The sequence below is a fragment of the Syngnathoides biaculeatus genome, chromosome 4 (genome assembly GCF_019802595.1).
Source record: "Syngnathoides biaculeatus isolate LvHL_M chromosome 4, ASM1980259v1, whole genome shotgun sequence".
NCBI classification, from domain to species: Eukaryota; Metazoa; Chordata; class Actinopteri; order Syngnathiformes; family Syngnathidae; genus Syngnathoides; species Syngnathoides biaculeatus.
Genome location: NC_084643.1, coordinates 33,204,792 through 33,231,178, shown reverse-complemented (window position 1 = coordinate 33,231,178; position 26,387 = coordinate 33,204,792). Strand labels below are relative to the sequence as shown.

The window sequence follows — 26,387 nt, the reverse complement described above, 5'->3', positions numbered from 1 at the left end:
GCGTAGTCTGATCAAGCTTTCTCATTCTCGTCAAAAGTCTTGCTGGAGGGTTTTGTAGTAACTGCAGGCTTTTATGACCAGAAATGGGAAGACTAGAAAGCTGCATGTTACACTAGTCGAGGTGAAACATGACAAATCCGTGGACTATGAGCTCAGCGTCACTAGCAGATGCAAGTACTGATCCATGGTGGACTCCACCTGTGATATTATAATACTCTTCTTCTTCTTCTTCTTCTTTTCCTTTCGGCTTGTCCCGTTAGGGGTCGCCACAGCGTGTCATCTTTTGCCATCTTAGCCTATCTCCTGCATCTTCCTCTCTAACCCCAACTGCCCTCATGTCTTCCCTCACCACATCCATAAACCTTCTCTTTGGTCTTCCTCTCGCTCTTTTGCCTGGGAGCTCCATCCTCAGCATCCTTCTACCAATATACTCACTCTCTCGCCTCTGAACATGTCCAAACCATCGAAGTCTGCTCTCTCGAATCTTGTCTCCAAAACATCCAGCTTTGGCTGTCCCTCTAATGAGCTCATTTCTAATCCTATCCAACCTGGTCACTCCGAGCGAGAACCTCAACATCTTCATTTCTGCCACCTCCAGTTCAGATTCCTGTTGTTTCTTCAGTGCCACTGTCTCTAATCCGTACATCATGGCCGGCCTCACCACTGTTTTGTAAACTTTGCCCTTCATCCTAGCAGACACTCTTCTGTCACATAACACACCAGACACCTTTCGCCAGCTGTTCCAACCTGCTTGGACCCGTTTCTTCACTTCCTGACCACACTCTCCATTGCTCTGTATTGTTGACCCCAAGTATTTGAAGTCGTCGACCCTCGCTATCTCTTCTCCCTGTAGCCTCACTCTTCCCCCTCCACTTTTCTCATTCACGCACATATATTCTGTTTTACTTCGGCTAATCTTCATTCCTCTCCTTTCCAGTGCATGTCTCCATCTTTCCAATTGTTCCTCTGCGTGCTCCCTGCTTTCACTGCATATGACAATATCATCTGCGAACATCATGGTCCAAGGGGATTCCAGTCTAACCTCATCTGTCAGCCTATCCATTACCACTGCAAACAGGAAGGGGCTCAGAGCTGATCCCTGATGCAGTCCCACCTCCACCTTAAATTCCTCTGTCACACCTAAGGCACACCTCACCATTGTTCTGCTGCCATCATACATGTCCTGTACTATTTTAACATACTTCTCTGCCACACCAGACTTACGCATGCAGTACCACAGTTCCTCTCTTGGTACTCTGTCATAGGCTTTCTCTAGATCCACAAAGACACAATGTAGCTCCTGCTGACCTTCTCTGTACTTTTCCACGAGCATCCTCAAGGCAAATAATGCATCTGTGGTACTCTTTCTAGGCATGAAACCATACTGTTGCTCGCAGATACTTACTTCTGTCCTGAGTCTAGCCTCCACTACTCTTTCCCATAACTTCATTGTGTGGCTCATCAACTTTATTCCTCTATAGTTCCCACAGCTCTGAACATCCCCTTTGTTCTTAAAAATGGGAACTAGAACACTTTTCCTCCATTCTTCAGGCATCTTTTCGCCCGCTAGTATTCTGTTGAATAAGTTGGTCAAAAACTCCACAGCCATCTCTCCAAATTGCTTCCATACCTCTACCGGTATGTCATCAGGACCAACTGCCTTTCCAGTTTTCATCCTTTGTAGTGCCTTTCTGACTTCCCCCTTAGTAATCATTTCCACTTCCTGGTCCTTCACTCTTGCCTCTTCAACTCTTCCTTCTCTCTCATTTTCTTCATTCATCAACTTCTCAAAGTATTCTTTCCATCTATTTAGCACACTACCGGCACCAGTCAACACATTTCCATCTCTATCCTTAATCACCCTGACCTGCTGCACATCCTTCCCATCTCTATCCCTCTGTCTGGCCAACCTGTAGAGATCCTTTTCTCCTTCTTTCATGTCCAACCTGGTGTACATGTCTTCATATGCCTCTTGTTTAGCCTTTGCCACCTCTACCTTTGCCCTACGTCGCATCTCGATGTATGATATTATAATACTCAGAGATCAAATTATAATTTGCTTCAATTCAGTTCAATTCAATTTACGTGATTACATCCATCACGTCCTCCACCAAATGTCCTCCTCAGACCCAAAGGCTGCAGCGAGATCTACATGCTGAGCACAAGCTGACCCAGAAAGAGGCACAGGAGACAATCAGGAGACTACAGCTGGAGTGCGACCACCGAATGGCGCTGGAGCGAGACAAAGCACGCCTGTTGGAGGAGGAGCGAACGCGCCTGCTAAAGCAGGTAAATCACACATGGCAAATTCAAGGCCTTTGGGCCAGACTCAGCCCTACGTGACATTTTATGCAACCCACAAAAGCTTGCCCAATTGTTCTTTACGGCAAAAAAATGAATAATAACCAAATCCAGTGGCAGTTATGTAAAATGACGGGGTCACCATCAACTGGCCACCTCCAAGCCTGGCTCAGAAGGGTCACCAGTGACCCGCGTCTGGGCAAGCAAGGGAAAATGCCTTCCGGTGTTCGTATATATCATAGAGTTTCCCTTCTCGGACTTGTTTGCCATGGTTGAACCTACCAGGGGCATTAAGCCCCTGAGAACTTGGCTTAGAGGATCACTGAGACACACAAAGTCCACCACCACGAAAAAAAAGGGGCAAATCTCTTCAATGCATTTTGTTCTCTTACTGAATTGTATGTGAACTGAATTGTGAACTTAAAACCAAGGTAAATGCCGATCTGGAATTGTTGGCCTATTGTTACATTCCTAGCGATTTAAATTTGCACAACTGTTATGGACGCAAACTCTAAAAGCCCAGTTATCTGTAATGGTATGAGGCAGTGTTCATACCAGTGGCATGGGTAACTTACACATCTGTTGAGGTACCATAAATGCTGAACAGTACATGTAGGTTTTGGAGAAACATATGCTGCCATGCAAGCAATGTCTTTTTCATGGACTAACCTTCTTAATTCAGCGAGATAATGCTAAACCATATTCTGCACGTATTACAACAGCTTGGCTTCGTATTAAAAGAGTGCCGGTACTCGACTGCCTGCAGTTCATATCTGTCTCCCATTGATAATGTGTGCCACATTATGAGGTATAAAATACAAAAACAGAGACCCTGGACTGTTGAACAGATGAATCTCTGCATCAACCAAGAATGGGAAAAGAATTCCACCTCCTGTTTTTTCGCAACCATAAGACAAATCATATTAAAAAGTGCAGTCTACGTTGCGGGTGCAATTTCTGTATCTAACACATGCGTATGGAGCACTATTATAGGGTGCAGGCACGACAGTGCTCACAAGTCATTGAAGAAAACCTGCACATTTATTTTTGTAGGTAGAAGAAAAAGCTTCCCCTTTTTGGTCACAATGACTGGTAGAGGCGAGTCACCAGTCAACAGCCCATCCTCACTCACGGTGTCACACCAAACCAAAATAATTACACCACAGCAAACAGGACAGCACAAACCAGCAGACATCAAAGTCCTCATCTTCTGTATCTGAAATGAACAGCAGGGCAAGTTATCCATCAAACACACCAGGTTCCCTCTCGTCAGTGTCGTTGCCGCGCGGCACATCAGAAATGATGCCGGCTTTTGCGAAAGCTCGAACAACAGTGAAAGTAGACACTTTAGCCCAAGCTTCCACAATCCATTCACAACTAACTCGCCCAGCGCTGCTTCCCAGTCTTAGTAAAGCTGTTCCCCGTCTGTCATCCATCGCTTCCACGCCGCTCGCAACTTCACTTTGAACACCCTGTTTACACTGATGTCCAGTGGTTGAAGTTCCTTTGTTTCATTTTGTCGAAGTTCGTTTGCCTGGTTTCTCCACTTGCGAACCATGGATTCGTTGATCTTGCATTCTCTCGCGGCTGCTCAATTCCCATATTTCTCTGCGTGACTGATAGCTTGCAGTTTAAACGGTGCTTCGTAAGCGTGTCTCTTCGTTGGTGCCATTTTATGGGGTCCTTAGCCAAAATAAGCTATGCTCTCAGTCAGTCAGTCAGTCAGGCAGAACGCTCATCCTAGTCACACAGGGTGTAACTTTAAGGTCAAGTGTCATGAAATGGTGGATTTTTGGTACATTATTAATGAAAAACCCACATCCAATATGGTCCCATGTGTGTTTTCACCACAAAACATGATTTTGATGGATACAGCTTTTTGTAACTCCCGCCATGAAAATCCTCTCAAGGGATTTGTTTTCAAGAAGAAGCAGGAAGTGACGTACAGGACAGAGGTGCAGTCCCCTAGTGGAGTTGTTTCCATTAGTTTTTCCTCCGGGAAGGTAGCTCGTTGTAGCCAAAATCCCGGCTCATTGCATTGCTGGACATTGCTTGAACACTCGGGAGAAAGGATTTAGCCTTCATAAGTTTGCAAGAGACCCGGTTCGTTGTGAAAAATGGATTGCACGGGTGCAGAGGCCGAGAGCTTCGTGGGTTCCAAATAACAGCTAGGCAGTAATGCGCCCCGACTCGATGGTGTTCAACAAGTACTGCGGCGGCTTTGAACATACCCCTAAAAGCAGCATGGCCCGGCTCCACCTCCTCCTTATATGCCACCATAGGCAAGCAGAAAATCAGCCACACCGGCTGAAGTGCCGCGTTCGGTGGTCACTGCTTCTGCGAAGGCTGTGCGTTGCCGCGATGGCTCATCTCCGCTGCGGAAGTGAATCGGAAGGGGATTAGGTTTGGCCGTGATCGCATATCATCTGAATATGGCTCGAAACAATAGTGTAATATTGCCCCGAGGGCTCAAAACAATAGTGTAATATTGTCCCGGTAACTTCACTCGGTTGTGTGGTGTTGTCCTTTTCGAAAAGAGCTTTGGTGTCAGATTGGCGCGTTTTTCTCCCATAGTTAGGGTGCCCCGCGTGTTTTCATTTGCGAATGTCCGGGTGACGTCACGGACGGAGGACGCAGCCAATATGGCAACCACTTGGATATCGTAGAATGACACTTCTGCAACTTTGCGCATGGATGATGCGCTCTCTGCTCACATTTATTTTTTTGTATAGACATTGAAGTGAATAATGTTATACGTATTTTTCATTACAATATCTATTTTAGAATGTTTATAGGGATGACACCCGGGCTTTAACAATGAAAGGTGTTCATGGTTGTTACTGGTTGCTTTGCCCCCCCGGTTTGAAAACCACTGTGGTATTAGAATAAGACTATTTTTATTAAATGTTTGTGTTGTTCAGATCACAGATGGAGAGAACCGCTACAAGCAACTGGAGAAAGACTTCCTTCACCTCAGGGAACAGCAGAACATCAGACCTGAAGTCCGCCTGCAGACCGAGATCAAAATCCTGTCTCTGGAGAAGGTACCTTTCTCTCCAAGAACCCACACAACAACAACTGTAAGAATGTGGAAGTCCACCATGTTGATGTTGTCCGCCAGGTGGAGTTGGAGAGGAAACTGGAGTCAACCACTAAGTCCAAGCTTTACTACAAGGAGCAGTGGGGACGCTCACTCAAGGACCTTACTCGCTTCAAACAGGTTCCACAAGTTTTCTGAAATATTTCCTTCAATGTTTCCCAAACCCCATCTCTCATGTTTCCCCAATATTACGTATTACAATCATCTTTAATTGACCAAGTCTGTTAACACACAAGGAATTTGTCGTCGATAGTTGGAGTCACTTTAGTCCGATAAAAGACTAACAAAATATATATTTAGAACTTACAGTGAATTCCAGCTAGTCACGGGTCATTAGGACCGATCCCTGCCCTAAATAGCAAAAATCCATATTTGACATCCTTCATCAAAGGTTTACTGTGGTACGTCGACTTATGAGTTAGCTGATTCAGTTTTTTCTCTATTTTTTCTGTCTTGAATGGCAAGCAAAACTTTGGCTCATGACTGGACGGTGTCAGTGATCTTCACAACAAACAGCAATTTTGCAAATAGAGAATTCTTTTAAAAAAGAGGCGGAGTATTTTCTTCAAGCTGTTTATTTCTACTCATGGTTGAAGTTTACTGTACAACTGAACATAAAATTACAGTGGATTGAAATTAATCATCCAAGGTTAATACTAACACTCAATGCAAAACACTGTGTATATACCCTCATGAAACAAGCATTGATGTCATGTAGTTATCAACCTTTACACAAGGGCTAATTAAAAATAAGTCGTGCAGCAACACATGTAGAAAGACAATATAAAAATACACAATCTTTCTGAAAGACTCAACGCTAACGAAGCAGCTGTGACTTTTCTTCGCATGTAGATATATGAATTATACTGTTGCCTTGTAGTACACAAACCTTTACATTGTAATTACAATATTGCAGTGTTTTTTCTGAAGAAAAACACTTTTGCACGTTTTCCTCCTTGTGACATACTTCATTTTTTCATTGACGTTTTAGTAGCGGCTGTAAATATATATATATATATATATATATATATATATATATATATATAATATATATATATATACGGTGAAGGAAATATGTATTTCAACACCCTGCTATATTGCAAGTCCTCCCACTTAGAAATCATGGAAGGGACTGAAATTTTCCTCATAGGTGCATGTCCACTGTGAGAGGGATTATCTAAAAAGAAAAATCCAGAAATCACAATGTATGGTTTTTTAACGATTTGTTTGATACAGCTTCAAATAAGTATTTGAACACCTGAGAAAACTAATGTTCACAATTGGTTCGGTAGCCTTTATTTGCAATTGCGGAGGTCGAACGTTTCCTGTAGTTGTTCACCAGGTTTGCACACACTGCAGGAGGGATTTTGGCCCATTCCTCCACACAGATCTTCTCCAGATCAGACAGGTTTTCGGGCTGTCGCTGAGAAAGAGAGAGTTTCAACTCCCTCCAAAGATTTTCTATTAGGTTTCGGTCTGGAGACTGGCTAGGCCACGCCAAAACCTTGATATGCTTCTTACGGGGCCACTCGTTTGTTTTCCTGGCTGTGTGCTTCCATGATGCCACCACCCCCATGCTTCACAGTAAGGATGGTATTCTTGGGATGGAACTCATCATTCGTCTTCCTCCAAACACGGTTAGTGGAATTATGACCATAAAGTTTCATTTTGGTCTCATCTGATCACAAAATTTTCTCCCATGACTCCTCCATATCAGCCAAATGGTCATTGGCAAACTCAAGATGGGCCTTGACATGTGCTGGTTTAACCACGGGAACCTTCCATGCCATGTAGGATTTCAAACCATGACGTCTTAGTGTATTACCAACAGTCACCTTGGAAATGGAGGTCCCAGCTCTTTTCAGGTCATTGACCAAGTCCTGTTGTGTAGTCCTAGACTAATTCCTCACCTTTCTAAGGATCATTGAGACCCCACGAGGTGATATCCTGCATGGGGCTCCACTCCGATTGAGAGTGACTGTCATGTTTAGCTTCTTCCATTTTCTTATGATTGCTCTCCAACAGTGGACCTTTTTTCCACCAACCTGGTTGGCAATTTCTCCATTGCCCTTTCCAGCCGTATGGAGTTGTACAATTTTGTCTCTGGTGTCTTTGGACAGCTCTTTGGTCTTGGCCATGTTACAAGTCTGAGTCTTACTGATTATATGGGGTGGACGTATGTCTTTAGGCAGCGAACGACCTCCCACAGGTGCATCTGATTCAGGGTAATACATGGAGTGGAGGTGGACTTCTAAAGGCGGACTAACAGGTCTTTGAGGGTCAGAATTCTTGCTGATAAACAGGTGTTCAAATACTTATTGGCAGCTGTATCACACAAATAAATCATTAAAAAAATCATACATTGTGATTTCTGGATTTTTCTTTTTAGATGATCTCTCTCACAGTGGACATGCACCCAAGATGAAAATTTCAGACCCCTCCATGATTTCTAAGTGGGAGAACTGTGTGTGTGTGTGTGTGTGTGTGTGTGTGTGTGTGTGTGTGTGTGTGTATGCCACCATGTATGTATGTATTTTCCACAAGATGGCGCCAAAATAGTATTGTATCACTTTGACCTGGGCACAAAACAGTCCTTGCTGTCTTTCTTTCCCCACTTCTCCTCTTCATCCCACTCTCGTCTGCTTTTGTGTCCCGCCATGAAGTTCTTCATGTTGGCTGTATTTTGCTTTTCATCCTCTTGGAGCGCTGCCAGTCTGCACATGGTAAAATTTGCGGCGGCAGTCCAAATGTTGCTTTTCCAAGCTGGAGGTGGCAGGATTGATTGTGGAGATGAAAGGCTCCCCCCGAGAAAGCTTTTAAATTCCAAATATTGGGAAAAGCAGCGCCAGTCGATCTTCCCCGAGCGCAAATATTGGGACAGTAACGAGGCCCGGCAGCCATCTTGTTATTGTTAGAGTCCCCGCAGAATGTTCACAGTGCTCGTTTGACTTTTTAATGTCCACCTAGTGTTGAAGGAAGTGACGGGGAACGTGTTTAGTCTTCTTTTATGGAGCTGACCGAGTGGCTGCACCAGGACCGCACAAACATTCCAGAACATTCTGCTGGACTTTTTCTGTACACCAGGAGCGATTTATCATCGTGCATTGTTTAAACAGCACTATGCTCAAATTTCCTTTTTTTATTTTTCTGATGATTTCATTTTTGGGAATGACGCTAACGTCTCGTCACGGAGACGTGCTGCAGGGAACAGCACGCTGACATACTTCCAGCTACCATGGCAACTGTCAGGTTTGACACAGTGGAGAGAGATCAGAGTTAGCAAGGCCGCTTCCGGCCTAAAGATTATCAAAAACATTTACAACGTAAAATCCAATATCTTGACTTATGAGTGGAAGTCATTGACTTGTAACTTAGATCACTCGTATCTCAAATCAATTTTCATTTGTAAGTCTCAGTACCACTGTATTTTTTTTTCCATGAAATTGTATATCCATAGCATCCAATATGATTTCTTCATCTATTTCCATATATGCAAGTCTATTGTTTAAATACTATACAGCACTTTTCACATGGCAGGCTCACAAAGTGCTTCACAGAGTAAAGTTTTTGTCAAGTACAGTCATGCTTGTAGTAGAAGTTGTTGAAGGTTTGTAGGTGGAATTCTTTTGCTATCTTGCTTCATGTACAACTTCAGTTGCTCAACAGTCCAGGGTCTTCAATGTTGCATTTTGGACTTCATAATTAATATGCCACACATTTTCAATGGGAGAGAAGGCTGGACAGTCTAGTGCTCTCACTCTTTTATTGTGTTATAATCGCTGTTATAGCACGTTCATATTGTGGCTTGGCATATTACTGAAGTAAGTAGACGTCTCTGAAAAAGACATTTCTTGGATGGCAATGTGTGTGTTCGCTATAACTTTAATGTACTTTTTAGCATGAATGGGTCCTTCACAGATGTGCAATGTACTCACGCCATTGACACTACACGCTTTTGAACTTGGTGCGGCTGACGATCCAGATGGTCCTCATCCTGTACGGTCTGGGGTGCACGACGTCAACAATTTCCAAAAACGATTTGAAATATGGACTCATCAGACAGTACACGTTTCCACTTTGCGTCAGTCCATCTCAGCTGAGCTCGGGCCGAGAGAACCCACCATTTCTGGATGTTGTTGATGTGTGGCTTTTGCTTTGCTATGATTGTTTTAACCTGCATTTCTTTGAATAGTTTCGCAAAATTATCGACTGGAGATGATGAAATCCCCAAATTTCTTGCAATCGTGTGTTGAGTGCCACAGTGGATGACTGGTTAGGACATCTGCCTCTCAGTCCTGAGTTCATTTAACAATGAGTTCATGTTGTTCTGTGCTCCGGTGTGCTCCTTTCTTGCGCTGCGCATCTGATTTTTATACTCAAGCGGGCTCGCTCATAAGCGCTGGGAAAAAAAACTACAGTTTGATACTCCTGTGATAAGCCCTGCGATGTTCATCAAGTAACGCTTAACATCTTTATAATTAACAATACTAAAAGAAAACACATCCATATAAAGTCGATTAATTACAACACGGGAACCAATGACACACCTGCATGTACAATATCTCTTCAGATTATGGCAAATGAATGCATGCCACAACAGAATACACTGTTATCCTGCAATATATATCCCTGCGTTAAAAAAAACCACGTCTTCTTTTTTTTCTTGCAATATCATGCAGCACTCGTTGCTAAACAGGTGGATTAGGTCAAATGTGATCCCCACTAAAGGCCGACGCACCAAATGCAAGGCCTGCCACCGTGTTTGACCTCAGCGTCCGAGAATGGGAATTAGTGGTGAGAACCTGGTGGGAGATGAATGACACTGAGTTTTTGGAGCTTTTCTCTTGGCGGAGGACATGACCCCGTCTTGTCCTTGGCAGGGCGTCTCGGGAACGTTTGTTATTCCAGCAATTAGCCCAAAGACGCTCGCTAATCCAGACGGCCAGCCGGTCCTCGGGGAGCAGCTTGTGTCAACACGGGTGCACGTGAAGCATGTTTTTCTCTGTGCACTGATCCCGCCTATTTCCATTTTTCCCATCCACCGTGGGCTGGAATGGCGACAGACTCCATAAGATTTTTTTTTTCGTTTGTTTTCTTTCTCGCCGACTGGTGAAAAACCTACTCTGTCCCTTCGATGTCCCCAATGAATTTCACTAATTTCATGCCACTTTCCCTTTAGTATTTCCTTCCGTTATTACATTCGTGCATCTGTCCATTGAAAGGGTCCCCAATAGTGTTACAACTTTCTCTTTGTGTCTCACTATTCCCGCTACAGTTGTACCTTGAGATATGAGTCATCCGATTTACGAGTTGTTTTAAATGCCAGCCTTCAAAACAAGCAGCGGTTTTCACAGATCTTCAAATGGAAGCTTGAACCTGTTTCTAGCCATGTCAAGATGACGATTACTGTCGAGTTAAACATAAAACATAAAAGTATTCATGCATCCAATCTGCGATTGGCCGGAAACCAGTTCAGAGTGTACCCTGCCTCCTGCCAGAATACAGCTGGGATATGAGCCAGCAATCTCGCGACCCTTGTGAGGATAAGTGGTTCAGAAGATGGATGGATGGAGGAATGAATGGACAGACAGGCATAGGTTTCCATTAGATAGTTTAGGTTAATGCTAAGACACAATGCAGTTTGGTATACGGGCAACCTACTTCTACATTTGGCAAATTGGGTAAAAGCACTTCTTCCTAGCTGTGTTTTTTTTTTTTTAATGTATGTGTGGGGTCGGGAGGGGGGTCTTTCTCATCCGTAAGTAAGGCCTCTCCTCATGGTCCTTCTTTTCCTTTCGGCTTGTTCCAAATCTTTTTCCATCTCAGCCTATCTCGTGCATCCTCCTCACTAACACCCACTGTCCTCATGTCTTCCCTCACCACATCCATCAATCTTTTCTTTGGTCTTCCACTCTCTCACCTCTGGACATGTCCAAACCATTGAAGTCGGCTCTTTCTAACCTTGTCTCCAAAACATCCAACTTTGGCTGTCCCTCTAATGAGCTCATTTCTAATCCTGCTCCAACCTGCTCACTCCGAGCGAGAACCTCAACATCTTCATTTTTGCCACCTCCAGTTCTGCTTCCTGTTGTTTCTTCAGAGCCACCGTCTCTAATCTGTACATCAAGGCCGGCCTCACCACTGTTTTATAAACTGCCCTTCATCCTAGCGGAGACTCTTCTGTGACATAGAACACCAGACACCTTCCACCAACTGTTCCATCCCGGTTGGACCAATTTCTTGTCTTCCTTACCACACTCACCATTGCTCTGTATTGTTGACCCCAATATTTGAAGTCTTCCACGGTATCTCTTCTCCCTGAAGCTTCACTCTTCCTCCTCCGCCCCTCTCACTCGCACACATACATTCTGTTTTACTTCAGCTAATCTTCATTCCTCTCCTTTCCAGTGCATGCCTCCATCTTTCTTATTGTTCCTCCACCTGCTCCCTGCTTTCACTGCATATCACGATATCATCTGCGAACATCAAAGTCCAAGGGGATTCCAGTCTAACCTCATTTGTCAGCCTATCCATTATTACTGTAAACAGGAAGGGGCTCAGCGTGGATCCCTGATGCAGTCCCACCTCCAGCTTAAATTCTTCTGACACACCTACGACGCATCTCACGGCTGTTGTGCTGCCCTCATACATGTCCTGTACTATTCTAACATATTTCTCCGCAACAACAGACTTGCGCATGCAGTACCACAGTTCCTCTCTTGGTACTCTGTCATAGGCTTTCTCTAGGTCTACAAAAACACAATGAAGGTCCTTCTGACCTTCTCTGTACTTTTCCACGAGCATCCTCAACGCAAATAGTGCATCTGTTGTACTCTTTCTAGGCATAAAACCATACTGTTGCTTGCAGATACTTACTTCTGTCCTGAGTCTAGCCTCCACTACTCTTTCCCATAACTTCATTGTGTGGCTCATCATCTTTATTCCTGTGTAGTTTCCACAGCTCTGAACATCGCCTTTGTTCTTAAAAACGGGGACTAGCACACTTTTCTGCCATTCTTCTGCTATTTGCCATTCGTCCGGCAATTAAACATAGGAATCACATATTTTGACTCTTTTCCTTCACTCTCATCACACTCCTTACCCACAATCGTCCGAGCAAATACATACACTTATTCATGCATCCATCCATTTGACAATTTAGAGTCTTTAATTAAACTACTGAGCATGCATGTAACGCAATATTATTGTATTTTTCTGATTGGAAAAACAAAAAACATGTTTCTTTTTTTTGGGGAGAGCTTGGAACTTCTCAAAACTCCTTTGCTGCCATTGACAGACTTAGAATCCAAATATCCATGTTAACTGGGAGGGCTGACAGCATTTTAATGGAAACTACATTCATTTCATTGGCAAAACATGTTGAGTGTTTTGTGTTATGAGGAATCGAATCAACTTGTACCTCAAGGCACCGCAGTCTCCCCCCCCCAAATGTCTCGCCACAACTTTGCACCTCATTTGCAGTACATTCTTACATTGTTAGTTCTTTTCCTTGGCATTTTTGCTCATCTCCATCTCTTTTTTTTGTGTGGTTTTTTTTTTGTTTTTTGTTTTTTTTTTGGCACCCTCCAACGTGCCACAAACTGTCTCACCTTTTTCTGCCCCCCAACATTCCGGCCTTTATTCCACATCCGCAATATTTGTTTGGTCAAGAAAAGTCTGACCATTGAAAGCCACTTAAAGTGTGAGGTCAGACTTCGACGCTTTGATTGCTTTATTAAAACGTTCACTTTGGAATTTACGGCTCACGTCGGCATTAAAGGAGGGCAGAGCTTTTTTGTTTTTGCTTCGTGATTAACGAGTGGCTTGCCGAACGGCGAGCGAGCAGGACGACAGAAATACGACTTAACAGGCGCTTGTTTTTTTCTCTTTCTCTCCCGACTTGTCGGCCGCCGTGAGAATTCTTCGGCTCCTGCGGTATTTTTCTCACGGTTTCCTGAAAAAAATGGGAAAAAAATGTATAGCGTGAACGTTCATTTATGGTGGGGGATACGTTCCAGACTCTCGCTCAGTGGATGAAAAGATGTGATGTAGAGAGAGCATATTTTAAAAAAAAAAGTGAATCACGCACAATTTCAACTGACTAAAAGAGCGTTTTTAAGTATTACTTCATGCGCTGTTGTCACTCTCTCACTGAGACTCTTGTAAAACCACTTTGAGGGTTAGCTCAAACAGTTCTCCAAATTAGAGGCAATGCGTGTTTTCTTCAAGCTGTTTTTGTGACTTCAAGTTGAAGTTTGCTGGAAAACTGACACATGAAACAAAAGAGAATCAAACAGTGGATATTTAAGCACCAAATTTTTTAATTAAAACATGATGAGCTAAAGCTAATATATAGACAGGCTAATGGACATTAACATGGATGTCTCGACGGCCGCTTAAAATGGAGTTGGTTTGGCGGCCTATGACGGATTTTTTTGGAGGTGGTGGCTGGCTCCTGCGTTGGCCCCTCCCGTGTGACTTGGGTCCCCATGCTCTGCATGGGTTGTGGATGTAATGATGGCGGTGGGGCTCGCTGGGTAGGGGGTCAACGTGGTGGTTTGGGGTGTGTTGGTCGGTTGGGATCAGGACCTTCCTGGATCTTGGCGGCTCGGGGACCTCCCCCTGGTTGGGTCCCCTTCCTGGATGGGCTCGCTGCTTGGCCCTCCCTTCTGGGTAAAGGGCCCCACCTTTCCTCAGTCTGCTGGCTCACAACTCTCTCCCCCATTGACTAACATTCGTATGATATGGTGGTCATTCACTATTAAGTGCCATAAACACTGAATTGCTTGTGCTGGCGCCACTAATAATAACAGGTTATATTTAAATGCTAACTCACAGGTTCTTACAGTTGTTTACACACTTGTCAGTCCCACAGCCTTGTTCTTTTTCCTCCATCTTGTCCTGCTTGTTTGTGTCCTCCCTCATTTTGTTCTCTTCTGGTTTTTGCCTGTGCTCATCACACAGCCACAAATAGTAACATAATTTGACTGTTCATGTGTTACTTGTTTAAATATGTAGATTGTCTTACTTTTGTTCTGCTGTGGTTCTCACTTCTATTCCCCTTGTCCCTTAAAAACCTTCTCTGTATGGCTGCATTATCAAAAAACATAAGAGCAGTCAGATGCTAAAAAAAAAACGTTGTTACAGTAATTAGAAACCTGGAGACGACACTAACTTTAACACACATAGATCAACAGCACATAGAAACAGCATACAAAGGCACAGGTAGAGTTGTTTGGTAGACTGTTAATACAAAAGTATTGCAATACCTTGCTGACAAAAATGAAACGAGTCCATGTATTGTTAGTATCGGTACTTCTGCATGAATTCCTCCCAAGCCCCGCTGGAGTGAATTTAACTATGAGTCACGCAAGTCCTCGGGAACTGGCAGGAGTGGAAACCTTAATCGGAGGTTTTTACGCCCATCGATTCTCATTGACTTTCAAGATAGTAAAAGCGGCACAGTGAGACTGTGAGTAAAAAAGCGAGGAGGTGGGAGTGGAATTCTGTAACATTTTGCCTTGGGATTGGGAGGGAATGGCAGGGTGCCGCAAGTGAAAATCTTCGAATTCCATGCAGTTTGGCAAAATATGTTTTTTAGTTGCCTGCAAAATATGGACAATATTTGTGTGTGGAAATTGTAGGGCACTTTATTAATCTTTCAGCGCCCCAGAAACAGTATGAAACAACCATGGAAGATTAAGTTGATACCAAAATAAATTACAACTCTCAGTTGGAGTTTACTGTGTAAATGACCTATGGGGTTTCTCAAGGATCACTTCTTGGACCTCTCCTGTTCAGCCTGTATATGCTACCCTTGGGTCAAATTCTTCAAAACTTTCATTTTGACTACCATAGCTATGCAGATGACACACAGTTATATTTAGCAGTGTCTCCAGATGACGACAGTTCAATTGCGGTTATGTGCCACTGTCTAAAGCAAATAACTGGATAAGCCTAAATTTTCTTCAACTAAACCACAACAAAACTGATAATGGCTTTTGGCAATAAAGAAAAGAGGATTGCTGTTCGTAAATACCTGGACTCTCTGTCTTTAAAAATCAAAGACCAAGTCCAAAACCTGGGTGTTCTTATTGACTCTGACCTGACTTCGAACAGTCATATCAACTGCATCACAAAAACTGCCTTCTACCATCTGAAGAACATATCCAGAGTGAAGGCTTGTATGTGTCAAGCAGGCCAGGAAAAGCTCATCCATGGTTTTATCTCAAGTAGACTTGACTACTCTAATGGTCTTCTGACTGGACCCCCCCCCCCCAAAAAAAAAAAAGAGTATTAAATAGCTGCAGCTCGGAGGCCCTGTAGCTCAGTGGTTAGAGCACTGGTTTGATAAACCAGGGGTTGTGGGTTCGTATCCCACTGGGGCCTCCACTCCCTGAGAAGGGTTGCGTCAGGAAGGGCATCCGGCGTAAAAATTGTGCCAAACATATGTGCGTTCATCTGAGATGACACGCTGTGGCGACCCCGAAAGGGACAAGCCGAAAGAAACTTACTTACTTACTTACTAAATAGCTGCAGCTCATTCAGAATGCTGCAGCTCACATTCTGACTAAAACAAAGCAGTCAGAGCATATAACGCCGAACCTAAAGTCCTTGCTCTGGCTTCCAGTCAGCTTTAGAATAGATTTTAAAGTTCTGCTACTGTTCTATAAATCACTAAATGATTTAGGTCCTGAATACATGCAAGAAATGCTCACGGAATACAAACCCAGTGGAGCTCTGAGCTCGACTGACTAAGGTCAAATAGTGGAGCGCAGTCCAAAGCAAACACGGTGAAGCAGCATTTAGCTACTATGCTGCACACAAATGGAATATGTTGCCAACACAGGAGAGGTCAGCCCCAAGTGGGAATGTTTTTAAATCCAGCTTGAAAAAAATTGTTTTTCTTCCTCATGCTTTTGAGAATATATCCACTTTTTGATCACATTACTTGCACTGTATGCAGTTTTAACTGTTTTTAAAAAATATTTTTATATTGTCATTTTTATTGTTTTAATGCCATTTTAAATGTTTTATTTCTTTGTTTTCAAATGCCTTTAATCATGTAAAGCACAGTGAGTTACATTGTGTATGAAATGCGCTATACAAATAAATTTGCTATGCTTTGCTTTAATTCTAACCCCTAAAAAAAAAAAGAAAGAATTAAACATAATATTCTCATACTGGGCCAAATTCCCAGTTTGATGGGATGATGGCCGACGTCACTGATGAATGATGAATCCTCTCTGTTGTGTCGCGTGAGCAGGAGAACGCCATGATGCTTCTGAAGAAGCAGCAAGCAGAGATGGACGCCATCAGGCTGCGCTCCGCCGCCACCGAGGAGAAGGAGGCGGTCCGACAAGAGCGACAGGAACTGGGAGACATCAGGAACCAACTCAATAGGTGACCGATATTGTGCACAATTTCCCATCTTTGGTCCTACTACATTCTCGTCTCGTTATCGTCTTTATTACTTTCTTCGCTCATTACTTTCAAATATTTAAACTTTCATTATTATGTACTGTACGACTACTTGACCCCCATTTCCATCCTACGTCTCCCCAAATATTCCACAACTTTTCCTTCCTCCGTCCCACATTCTTGCTTGGATCCTCCTCCATTCCCACATTATTTTATTTCTCCCTACAAGATTGAAGCAGCAGGGCGATATCGCCCCACCGCCCTCAGCCCCGGCCCCCACGTTGAACCACAACACAAACGAGCACCTGAGCCGCCTTTTAGAGGAGCGTGACACGCTTCTGCGGACCGGCGTCTACGGACAAGACGACCGCATCATCGCCGAGCTCAACCGGCAGATTGGCGATGCCATGGCTGGTGCCAGCTGACGGCCCGCCCGTGGACAAGCAGGTTAGATCAGAGCATGAAATGTTCTGCTGCACTCAGGCAAGTGCTAGCCACCTTGTGCTAGGCTAGGCTAATCCCGACCACTTTCCGAGCGTGTAATTTGCATGTTAATAATCACAAGGTTTCTTTATTTATTTTTCTGGGTTTTGGTGTGTCACGGGACAGAAGGCGCACAGCCTTCACCAGACATTTTCAAGTAAAACCCAACTTTCCGTTCTTGATTTTCATAATTTAAATATCAATAAAGGGGATGATGTTTGCATACAAAGAGGTAGGTCTGGCTTCCCGCGTGAAATGAAATAACAAAGTCCATTTTTTTTATCTGATTATTTTTGTAAATGTGGCATTGCGACATCACCGAATTTCTCCACCCATTGCTCGGCAACCAGGCCGGGTTAAGATCCAGCATTTCCAAGCAACTAAATGGAAATGCCATCAAGTCAAAAAGTAAGCAGAAGTGTACTGTGCGATTACCTTCTGATAAGCGGCGAATACTCAAATGTTGGAATAAGTTGTCAACACGGTGAAGCAGAGGAGTATTTATGTGCCTTGGGGATCTTGGTGATGAGGTGCTTCCTCCAATTGAGAAAATACAATGAAATATTTCAACGTGTTTGCTGTGGAAGGGGTCACTCAATATTAGGAGCTAGCTAAATTGACAACACTGAATACTCGGGTCGTAGCTACGCTGGTAACGAAAGCCGTACTTTGCGCTTCCGTGAGAGTCCGCGTGGTTTCAGGTTCAGTGGATGCCAATTATGCCGTCGTTCTGTATCATTTATGGAGTTTCACACAACAATGTCAGCAAGCATGTATTAGCACATGTGGGTTGAAAAAAAAAAACTGGACTCTTTATTTGGACCTAATATTCTTCAGGTCTCACGTTTTTATTTTTAAAATCATGCAATCATGAGCGAGACAAAAAAAAACATCAACATTTGTTTGACTTTTTTTTTTTCCCCTTACCCAAACTCATCTTTATCATCCACACCGTAACCAAATAGCAGCCACTTCCTGTTCAGTTCAACACATTTAAGATGGGTATACACATATTTGTATTTATATATATATATATTTTTTTTTGATGATGACTTTGACAGTACGGGAGGGCAAAATGCTGAAAATTGGCTTATCGGTTTGTGTGCAACCCACTTAACATGAGGTGACCCCACACGACACAGTAATTTCTCGGGATCGTGTTTTGAAAAACCCGACATCCCCGGTCAGTGATTCTTACCCACAATTGGCCCGATTGTTTCTATGTTTGTACCTAATTTACGATCTCCAATCAGATTTGGGAGTGAAAATCATTCCTAACACGCCTCCCTAAACCTGTCTTTCAAAACGTCCAATAATCAGGTCTTTGTCAACTTGGATCAAAAGGAGGGAATCTGGCTCAAAATCATCATTTTTATCTGGACATGTGTACCCCGCTTTCCAACTTTGACGAGTTAGGCTCTGAAACAGGAAGTGATTGGCTGATTGTAAAGGTTTAAGTTTTATTTTTCCATCAAACATGAAAGTGACACAATGGTCCAAAACTTTAATGTGGCGAGAGTGCATTTTCTTTTGTGTTTATAAAAAATAATAATAATAATAAAATAAAACATGAAATAAACATTGATGACAAGTGTCTTTGGTCACATGTGAAGTGAAGGATGCCCAAAAAAAAGTTAAATAATAGAAGTCAAAGTGCCGCCAAGATAAATATTTGTATTTCTTTGTCCATGACGTCAGTGACGTGTTTGCTTTGGTCTCTGCCTCCCTTTTCTTTTCTTTCCTATTTTTTTCTCCTTCTTTTCTTTGTCTGGTTTATATCCAAGATAAAGTCCGACAATCTTTGGTTTGCTGTGAGGTGTCAAACCTTCTGTAGTCCGGTTTAAAGGGAAAAGCCTGAAACAAGTCCTAGCTGCTGTGGACCTCTTTGAGGATCCTCTTCTAAGATGTCTTCTTCTTCAGGCTGCTCCCTCCCAGACCAGAGAACTTGGTGAGAACTTTGGTCAAACAGTGGAATGTTTACAGAACATCTGGAGAACTTCAGCGGAACCGACTTTCGTAACTAATCGGGACATTTGCACAATGTCGGGAACGATAGTATAGCACTTTGGAAGAATTTTGGTACAACTTGTGGAAGTTTTTATAGATCTTTGGTAGAACTTGAAGCTTTGGAAGAACTTTGGAACTCGAGTAGATAAAACGGAAGAATTTTTGTAAAACTTTGGAAAAAATTTGGTAAAACGTGGGTGAACTTAAGTAGAATTTTGTGTAACATTGGTAGGACTTGGGCGCGACTGGAAGATGTTTAGTAGCTCAGTAGAACATTGGTATATCAACTCAAATTTTTTGGGGGGGCTGTTAGGTTAAGCAGAAAGAAAGCTCTGTGTTGGCCATTTTATGCCGCAACGTTTCTTTACGACTGGATTACAACAGACTTTTTAAGATGCTACTGTGGTTTATTTGTCTTCTGATGGCTATTTATTATTGAGAATTTGTTGTTCAGAACAAAGTTTTTAAAGCGGAGAGCCAGTAAAAGGTGAACTAATAGAAGAAAAGAAGACAAAACGCTAATTCTAAACAAGATGGGGGAAGTAAAGAATTACTTGTCCACATTGTACCAGTACAATGGCACAGTGGATTTCAGTGTTGTATGGGTCCGGGGTGGAGGGGTGGGGGAAAAAAAAGTATCATTCCGATACAATTTTGGTCTAACCTTAGTAGAACTTTGGTTGACTTTTGGTAAAACATCATAATTTGAATGAATGAAGGTGAACTTTGATGCAATTTCAGAACTTCTGGAGTACTTTAGAGAACTAATTTGGAGTTTTGTTTTTTTTTTTTTAAAACATTGGTTCAATCCCGAAAGAAATTTTGTAAAACCATCAGAGGTGTTTTACTATAATATTGGTAGAACCTAATGAGAACTTTTGTACTTTAGTAGAAATTTGGTGGAGCTTCGGTAAAAATTTTGCGGCACTTTACTAGAACTTAGGTCGAGCTGTGGTAAAATATCGGTTGAAATCTGGAGAGGTTTTCTCAAACTTCATTAGATCGTTAGAACTTGAGTAAAACTGTTGGACCTTTGATGTGATCAAAATAATTCTGGTACAACTTTGAAAGCACTTTGGCAGAATGTTTTTTGAAATTCAGGAGATTTTTCTTTTTTTTTTTTGGGTTGGACACGAGTGGAATGTTGGGATAACCTTAGTAAAACACTGGTACAACTTCGGTAGAAATTTGTGGAACCTCAAGAGAATTTTTAGAACTTCAGTGCATTTTTGGTAGCTTTTTATAGGACTTTGGAAGGTGTGGAACTTTTACGAGGGTTAGTATTTTGGAAGAGCTCTGGTACATCTTTGGTGGAACCATGGTAGAACTTTATGTAGAATGAAGGTAGGAATTTGGTTGAATGATGGTAGAACTACAATAGGTCTTTGGTATCGCTTTGGTACAACATTGGTCAAACTTTGGTAGTGGTTTGGTAGACCTTTGGTAAAACAAGAGTAAAACCCTGGTAGAATGTTGGTAGAGATGTGTTAGAATATTGGAAGAACATCAGAAGTGCTTTGGATAAACTGGTAGCACTTCAGTAGCACATCGGTTGATCCTTGGTGGAACGTTGGTTGAACTTCAGCTTTGGAAGAACTACTACAGAACTTTGGTGCTTTGGTGTTTGTCGTATGTCAGTTCCACGAGTGGTAAACAACTTTTGTCTTGTTGGATGTGAGCAGCGGTAGAAAAGCCAGGCATGAATAAGGAGGCCAAAGGGAGAACATAAAAAAAGCACATTTGTGGTTCATCCACCATGTTGGGAGCATGGAGGTGGGGTTTGGGTTCGGGTTCGGGTTATGTTGTGTTCTAGTCCACCTCTATGGACTCCCCTCCCGCTGATCCTTCGCTGTTGGGTTTACATTCGTTCGGTAATCTCTGGTGACGGCTCAGCTGTGTGGCCTGAGTGAAACTGCGGTCGCAACGCTCGCACCTAAACAAACAAAAGAAAAAAACAAGAGTACCATTAGTTACCTACCTAAGTGGTCACTAAAACAGTCTTGAAACCCTAACCCATGTTCTAAAATCCAAAAGCAGTAGTCAACCCCTTATTTAAATCCCCAACACAGGCTTGCATTGCTGATCCTGTCTTGAAACCCTAACCAAAATTTATGTTTCGGGACAATTTTGTAAACTGTAATTTGCAACCCGAACCCAAATTTGAAACGATTGGAAAGCCTATTTTGAAAACCTAACCCTTTTTTTCAACACATCAAACTGATTTCAGAAACCTAGTCTTGAAACCCAAATAAGAAGCCTTTACCTTTACTTGAAACAGTAATTTAAAACCCTGAGCGTTTGTCTGATAGCCAAACAGTGACTTGAAACTACACTTTGAAACCTGAACCCAGTCTTGAAATCTTTGAATTGAATTTCAGGCTGATTCCACACATAATCTTGATACACAGGTAGTGAGTTGATTCATAAAAAAAAAAAAATAATAATAATAACAAAAAAAAAAATCTTTGCGAGCGGAAGAATTCGATAAGACGCATTGACCGACTGGTTAGAACGTCTACCTGACAGTTCTGAGGGCAGGGGTTCAAATCCCGGCCCCGCCTGTGTGGAGTTTGCATGTTCTTTTCCAGGTACTCCGGTTTCCTCCCACATCCCAAAAACGTGCAACATTAATTGGACACTCTAAATTGCCCGTAGGTGTGATTGTGAGTGCGGCTGTTTGTCTGGCAACCAGTTCTCCTGCCCGATGACAGCTGAGATAGGCTCCAGCACTCCTGCGACCCTTGTGAGGATAAGCGAGTAAGAAAATGGGTGGATAGTTCAATATGATTTGATTCAGGATGAGAGCGGAACAGTTCTCAAGTCTCGTGCAGGAAAAAAAATGTAATGGGTAACATTTCAAATGTGCTAATCATAAAGACGTTGATATTCATTAAAATGCCATTTGTCTCAAACTGTTTCCAAACATGTAAAAAGACTGCTTAACCCTGAGCATTTTTTGCTACTCTTTTAAAATTATTATTATTATTATTACTTATTTTATTTTTTGTTTTGTGTGTGTGTGTATACACTGTATATTTTTTAAGTCCCGAAAGCCGAGTTTTGAATTGTAACCTTTGTGTAAAACTAATAATAAAAATGACATTTTGTAACAAGTGTTTTCTTCTTCAGTTCCCTCTGTAACATGTGACATGTCAAGCGTTGCATATGGTTATGTGTCGCATGTGCTTTTTTCTTCTTCTTCCAGCGCGTACTGTACAATAATCACGAAATGAGTGCATCATTATGATATTGCCACGACGTCATTGTAATTCAGGTACTCCCGTGCGTACGCGATGAGTGTGTTGTCAAGGCTAATGCGCAGTGACAGTACAAAAGCGTGCGCAGGGTCAACGGATCAGTCAGCTGGAATTGCTGCTGTGATCTCGCTCAGTCACTCACAAACCCACTCATCAATAATCTATCAAGCCGGCTGCTGAGGGGAATTCCCGTCACAGGAACGCTGCGAGCGCGACGGCCAATTGGAAGCCTTTTAAGTCTGACCGCTGTGATTGATTGGTGAGACAAGTCATATGTTCGGAGGATGGAAAGCTTTGGATTTTACGCCGAATAACTGCAGTCGCATAACACAGCACAAAAGAAAGACCTCCCGATGAAATTTGGGACAAATGATGACTTCCTGGAGACTCCTAAGCATGGCAACGGGAAAGAAGCTTGCTTCTTATTTGTTTTACTTCCTCACAAAATTTTTGTGAGGTGATATTTGGTTTTATTGATTTATTTTATGTCTATTTTGTTGTTTTGTAATTTGTATATTTTGTATTCAATTTGGTCATATTTACATATTGTATTGATTAAATGTATACAATTGAATGTATCTATTTTGATTAAATTATTTATTTCGGGGTATTTTTCTGTAGTTGATCATTTCATTTGATTTTCTTGCTTTGTTCTATGTTTAATCTATGTATGATAATTACATTACTTTTAATTTCATTTACATTAATATAAAAGGTCCTCAACCCTTGTGAGGATAAGCGGCACAGTAAATGGATGAATGAATGATATTCAACTTTTTGTATCAATGTAATTGTATTACACAAAAAGGTTTTAAAATTATTATTTTTAATTGTATCCATTTCCTTTATTGTATTGGCTGCATTTTTAAGTTTTAAAAACATTGTTTTTGAATGCAATTATTTTGTCTAAATTCATTGACATCTATTTCATTTCAGGGGTTTACATTTTATTCATTATTTTTATTAATATTTTCATTCATGTTATTTATTTAATGGAATTCAGTTTTACACATTTTTAAAATCTGATTTATTTTACTTTTTAAAGTTTGTAGTTATTCTTGCATTTTTAAAATATTTGAATATGTTGTATATACTCAGTAATGCTATTTACTGTATTTTCCTTATTTTATTCCTTTATACCATTTTTAATCAATTTAATTCTATTGAATGGAAGTATTTCATTTCTCTTTTTTTTGGATTTCAATATGTATTTCCATTCCATTTCATTTGTGCTATTTAATACATTTTTACCATGTGTACGGCGAGGCCGATTAATTGGTAAGCCGATATTGGCCAATATTAGCCCGCTTCACTTCAGGATTAAATCTTCTGAATGTTTTTTTGTTTTTTTTTTAACTCTTTAATACTTTAGACAAGAGTAAAATAATGACAAACTCTGCACCCCCCCCCCCTCGAAAAAAATTACAGATTTTTCTCTCCGGAAATACTCAAGGACAAGGGTATTGCAAAAGATTTATTTATTATTGTAAGTGTTAAGTGACCAAAAAATGGGATTTAATTCATCACATCTTTGAAAGGAATCATCCAATGAATTATTGTAATTTTACTATGCAAATATAGTAATTGGCCTTTAAAAAATCCATATTGGTTGGGCCTTGATTATGTTGTTTTTCATGTATTCGATAGACTTGATCCTATTTCATGTCTTTTACTTGTTTAAGGAATGCTCTTATCTGTTTTGATGGACTCCCCACCCCCCAGCCCCCACTGGATCGTGTATTGCACGAGGACCTCGCCGTGCTCGCTGTTCCGAACAATCGCCATCAAAGTCGGTGTCGTGTCCACTCAAACACGCTAACATGACAACGCTTTTATCAGCCGGATCAGACGCTCAGCGTTTCTTCAAGCTGCTTGACGAGCGACGTCGAATGCGGCGCAGTTACCTCGCCGCAATTGGCCCTTAATGGCACCGAGCTCTGCGCGTCCTCAACACCGTCCTCCCTAATTGCGTAAGAGCTGCCTCCGTATGGGATCCGTATGCAATGGCGCCAACGGGACCCATTAACACCCTGCTAACTTCAATTTCAGGTGACGAGCGTGCGGCAGCGACTAACGAGCACCCGCGACAAAAGATTGCTGACCACGTCGATTGCATATCCATGTCAGATAGGGTTGGGCTTTTAAATTAGGGGTTCCAGGCTGGGGTTTGGGTTTTAAACAATCCTGGCAAGTTTGTGTGAGGGTTGCTGATGAAGGTTTGAAGCTCGGGTTAGGGTTTCAATTTAGGGCTCAATTTCAAGGTTTGGGTTTCAGGACAGTTTTTTAAAGGAGTGTTAGGGATTGAATCTTAGATTTGAGTTAAATTCTGGTTTCAAGACAGGGTTATGGTTTCAAATCAGTAAGGGTTGGGGTTTCCAAATAGGGTATGAAGTTAAGGTTTGGGGTTTTGAATTGGTTGTGTTTCAGGATTAAGGGTTCAGGTTTCAATCAGAGGTTTAGTTTTCATGTTGGGCTTAGCATTTCAAGTTTGTATTTTAAGACAAGGAGACTTGAGTTAGAATATAAAGATAGGATTAGGGTTTTCAACCAGAGTTAGCGTTTCAAATTAGGGTGTGAAGCCAGGTTTAGGGTTTCAAAGCAATGTTTCAAGCAAGGGATTGGGTTTCCAACCTGGGTTTGGGTTCCTTAAATTAAGGTTTCCAGCAAGTCTACACTTCCAAGTCAAGATTAGCATTTCAAATTATGGTTGGAAGGGAGGGTTAGAGTTACAACGTAGGGTTTCATGTCAGGGTTGGGGTTTCAGGGACTTTAAAAGAGGGTTCATGTTTAAAGATAGGGGTTGGGTTTCAAATAAGGGCTTTAAATCAGGATTGGGGTTTGGGAAAAAAGAACTTTCATCTATTTTGGAATCAGGCTTTAAGATAACAAAATGTGGGAGGAAAAAGTGAAGCACTGTGAATATTTTCTGTAGATTGCAAAGGGTGCGTCCTCAAAGGGGGTTGACCCAATGATCCTCTGAGCTAAGTTGTCAGGGGCTTCACACCCCTGGAAGGGTCACCCATGGCAAACAGGTCCTAGGTGAGGGACCAGACATACCACAGCTAAAAGGCCCCTGTGATGGAAAACATATATAGATTCAGATTTCCCTTGCCTGGACGCAGGTCACCGGGGCCCCCTCTGGAGCCAGGCCTGGAGGTGGGGCTCGAAGGCAACTGCCTGGTGGACGGATCGGTACCCACGGGGCCTGGCCAGGCACAGCTTCAAAGGGTAACGTGGGTACCCCGTCCCATGGGCTCACCAACCTGTGGGAGTGGCCATAGAGGTCGGGTGCAGTGTGAGCTAGGCGGTGGCCAAAGGCAGGGACTTTGGAGATCTGATCCCTGGCTACAGAAGATGGCTCTAGAGACAAGGAACTTCACCCCTCTGGCAGGGAAGGAGCTCGAGCTGGTGTGTGAAGTCGAGAAGTTCCGACTAGATATAATCGGGCTTGCCTCCACGCACAGCTCGGGCTGTGGTACCAGTCCTCTTGAGAGGAATTGTAATCTCCTCCGCTCAGGAGTTACCCCTGGTGAGAGACACCGAGCAGGTGTGGACATACTGTTCTATGCTTGTACGTTGGGGTTTTACAAGATGGTACCCTCCCTCCGCCTTCCGGTAGGGGGATGGGTCCACCAAACAGCAGTTTAGAGTACCCACCCTTTTTGGAATCCTAAAAAGGGGTGCTAGAGAGCGCTCCCTCTCGGGACTCCATCATTCTGCTATGGGACTTCAATGCAAGTGGGCAATGACAGCGAGACCTGGAAGGGCATGATTGGGAGGTCACGCCACCTATCAGAACCCGAGCAGTGTTCTGTGGA

The 26,387-nt window shown here is 42.5% G+C and overlaps 2 protein-coding genes and 1 long non-coding RNA gene across 11 annotated transcripts in view; 1 reads left to right on the top strand and 2 right to left on the bottom strand.

The window, feature by feature from the left end:
• Window positions 1-26,387, top strand: part of cep120 (centrosomal protein 120) — a 51,949-nt gene that overhangs the window by 16,537 nt on the left and 9,025 nt on the right. The window contains exons 14-20 of one of the 6 annotated variants that reach the window (XR_009794497.1): window positions 2,128-2,289; window positions 5,223-5,345; window positions 5,423-5,521; window positions 16,668-16,804; window positions 17,052-17,269; window positions 24,409-24,539; window positions 24,619-24,739. Coding sequence is in view for 5 of the 6 variants with exons in the window: in XM_061816218.1 (XP_061672202.1) it covers window positions 2,128-2,289; window positions 5,223-5,345; window positions 5,423-5,521; window positions 16,668-16,804; window positions 17,052-17,247 (717 nt within the window). In the remaining variant the exon portion in view is untranslated. The other 5 variants (XM_061816218.1, XM_061816215.1, XM_061816216.1 and 2 more) reach the window with 5 other exon arrangements.
• On the bottom strand, window positions 13,837-14,815 carry LOC133500043 (uncharacterized). The gene is made up of 3 exons (XR_009794828.1): window positions 14,671-14,815; window positions 14,430-14,491; window positions 13,837-14,348 (listed from the first exon to the last, which is right to left on the bottom strand). It is a non-coding gene; the product is annotated as an uncharacterized LOC133500043 (long non-coding RNA).
• prdm6 (PR domain containing 6) overlaps window positions 21,112-26,387 on the bottom strand; it is a 46,808-nt gene continuing 41,532 nt past the window's right edge. For 2 of the 4 annotated variants that reach the window (XM_061816220.1, XM_061816222.1), the window contains exon 11: window positions 25,388-25,832. In XM_061816220.1, the coding sequence (XP_061672204.1) occupies window positions 25,667-25,832 (166 nt within the window). In that variant the 3' untranslated portion in view covers window positions 25,388-25,666. Of the gene's footprint in view, window positions 21,246-25,387; window positions 25,833-26,387 lie in introns of those variants that run through there. The other 2 variants (XM_061816224.1, XM_061816221.1) reach the window with 2 other exon arrangements.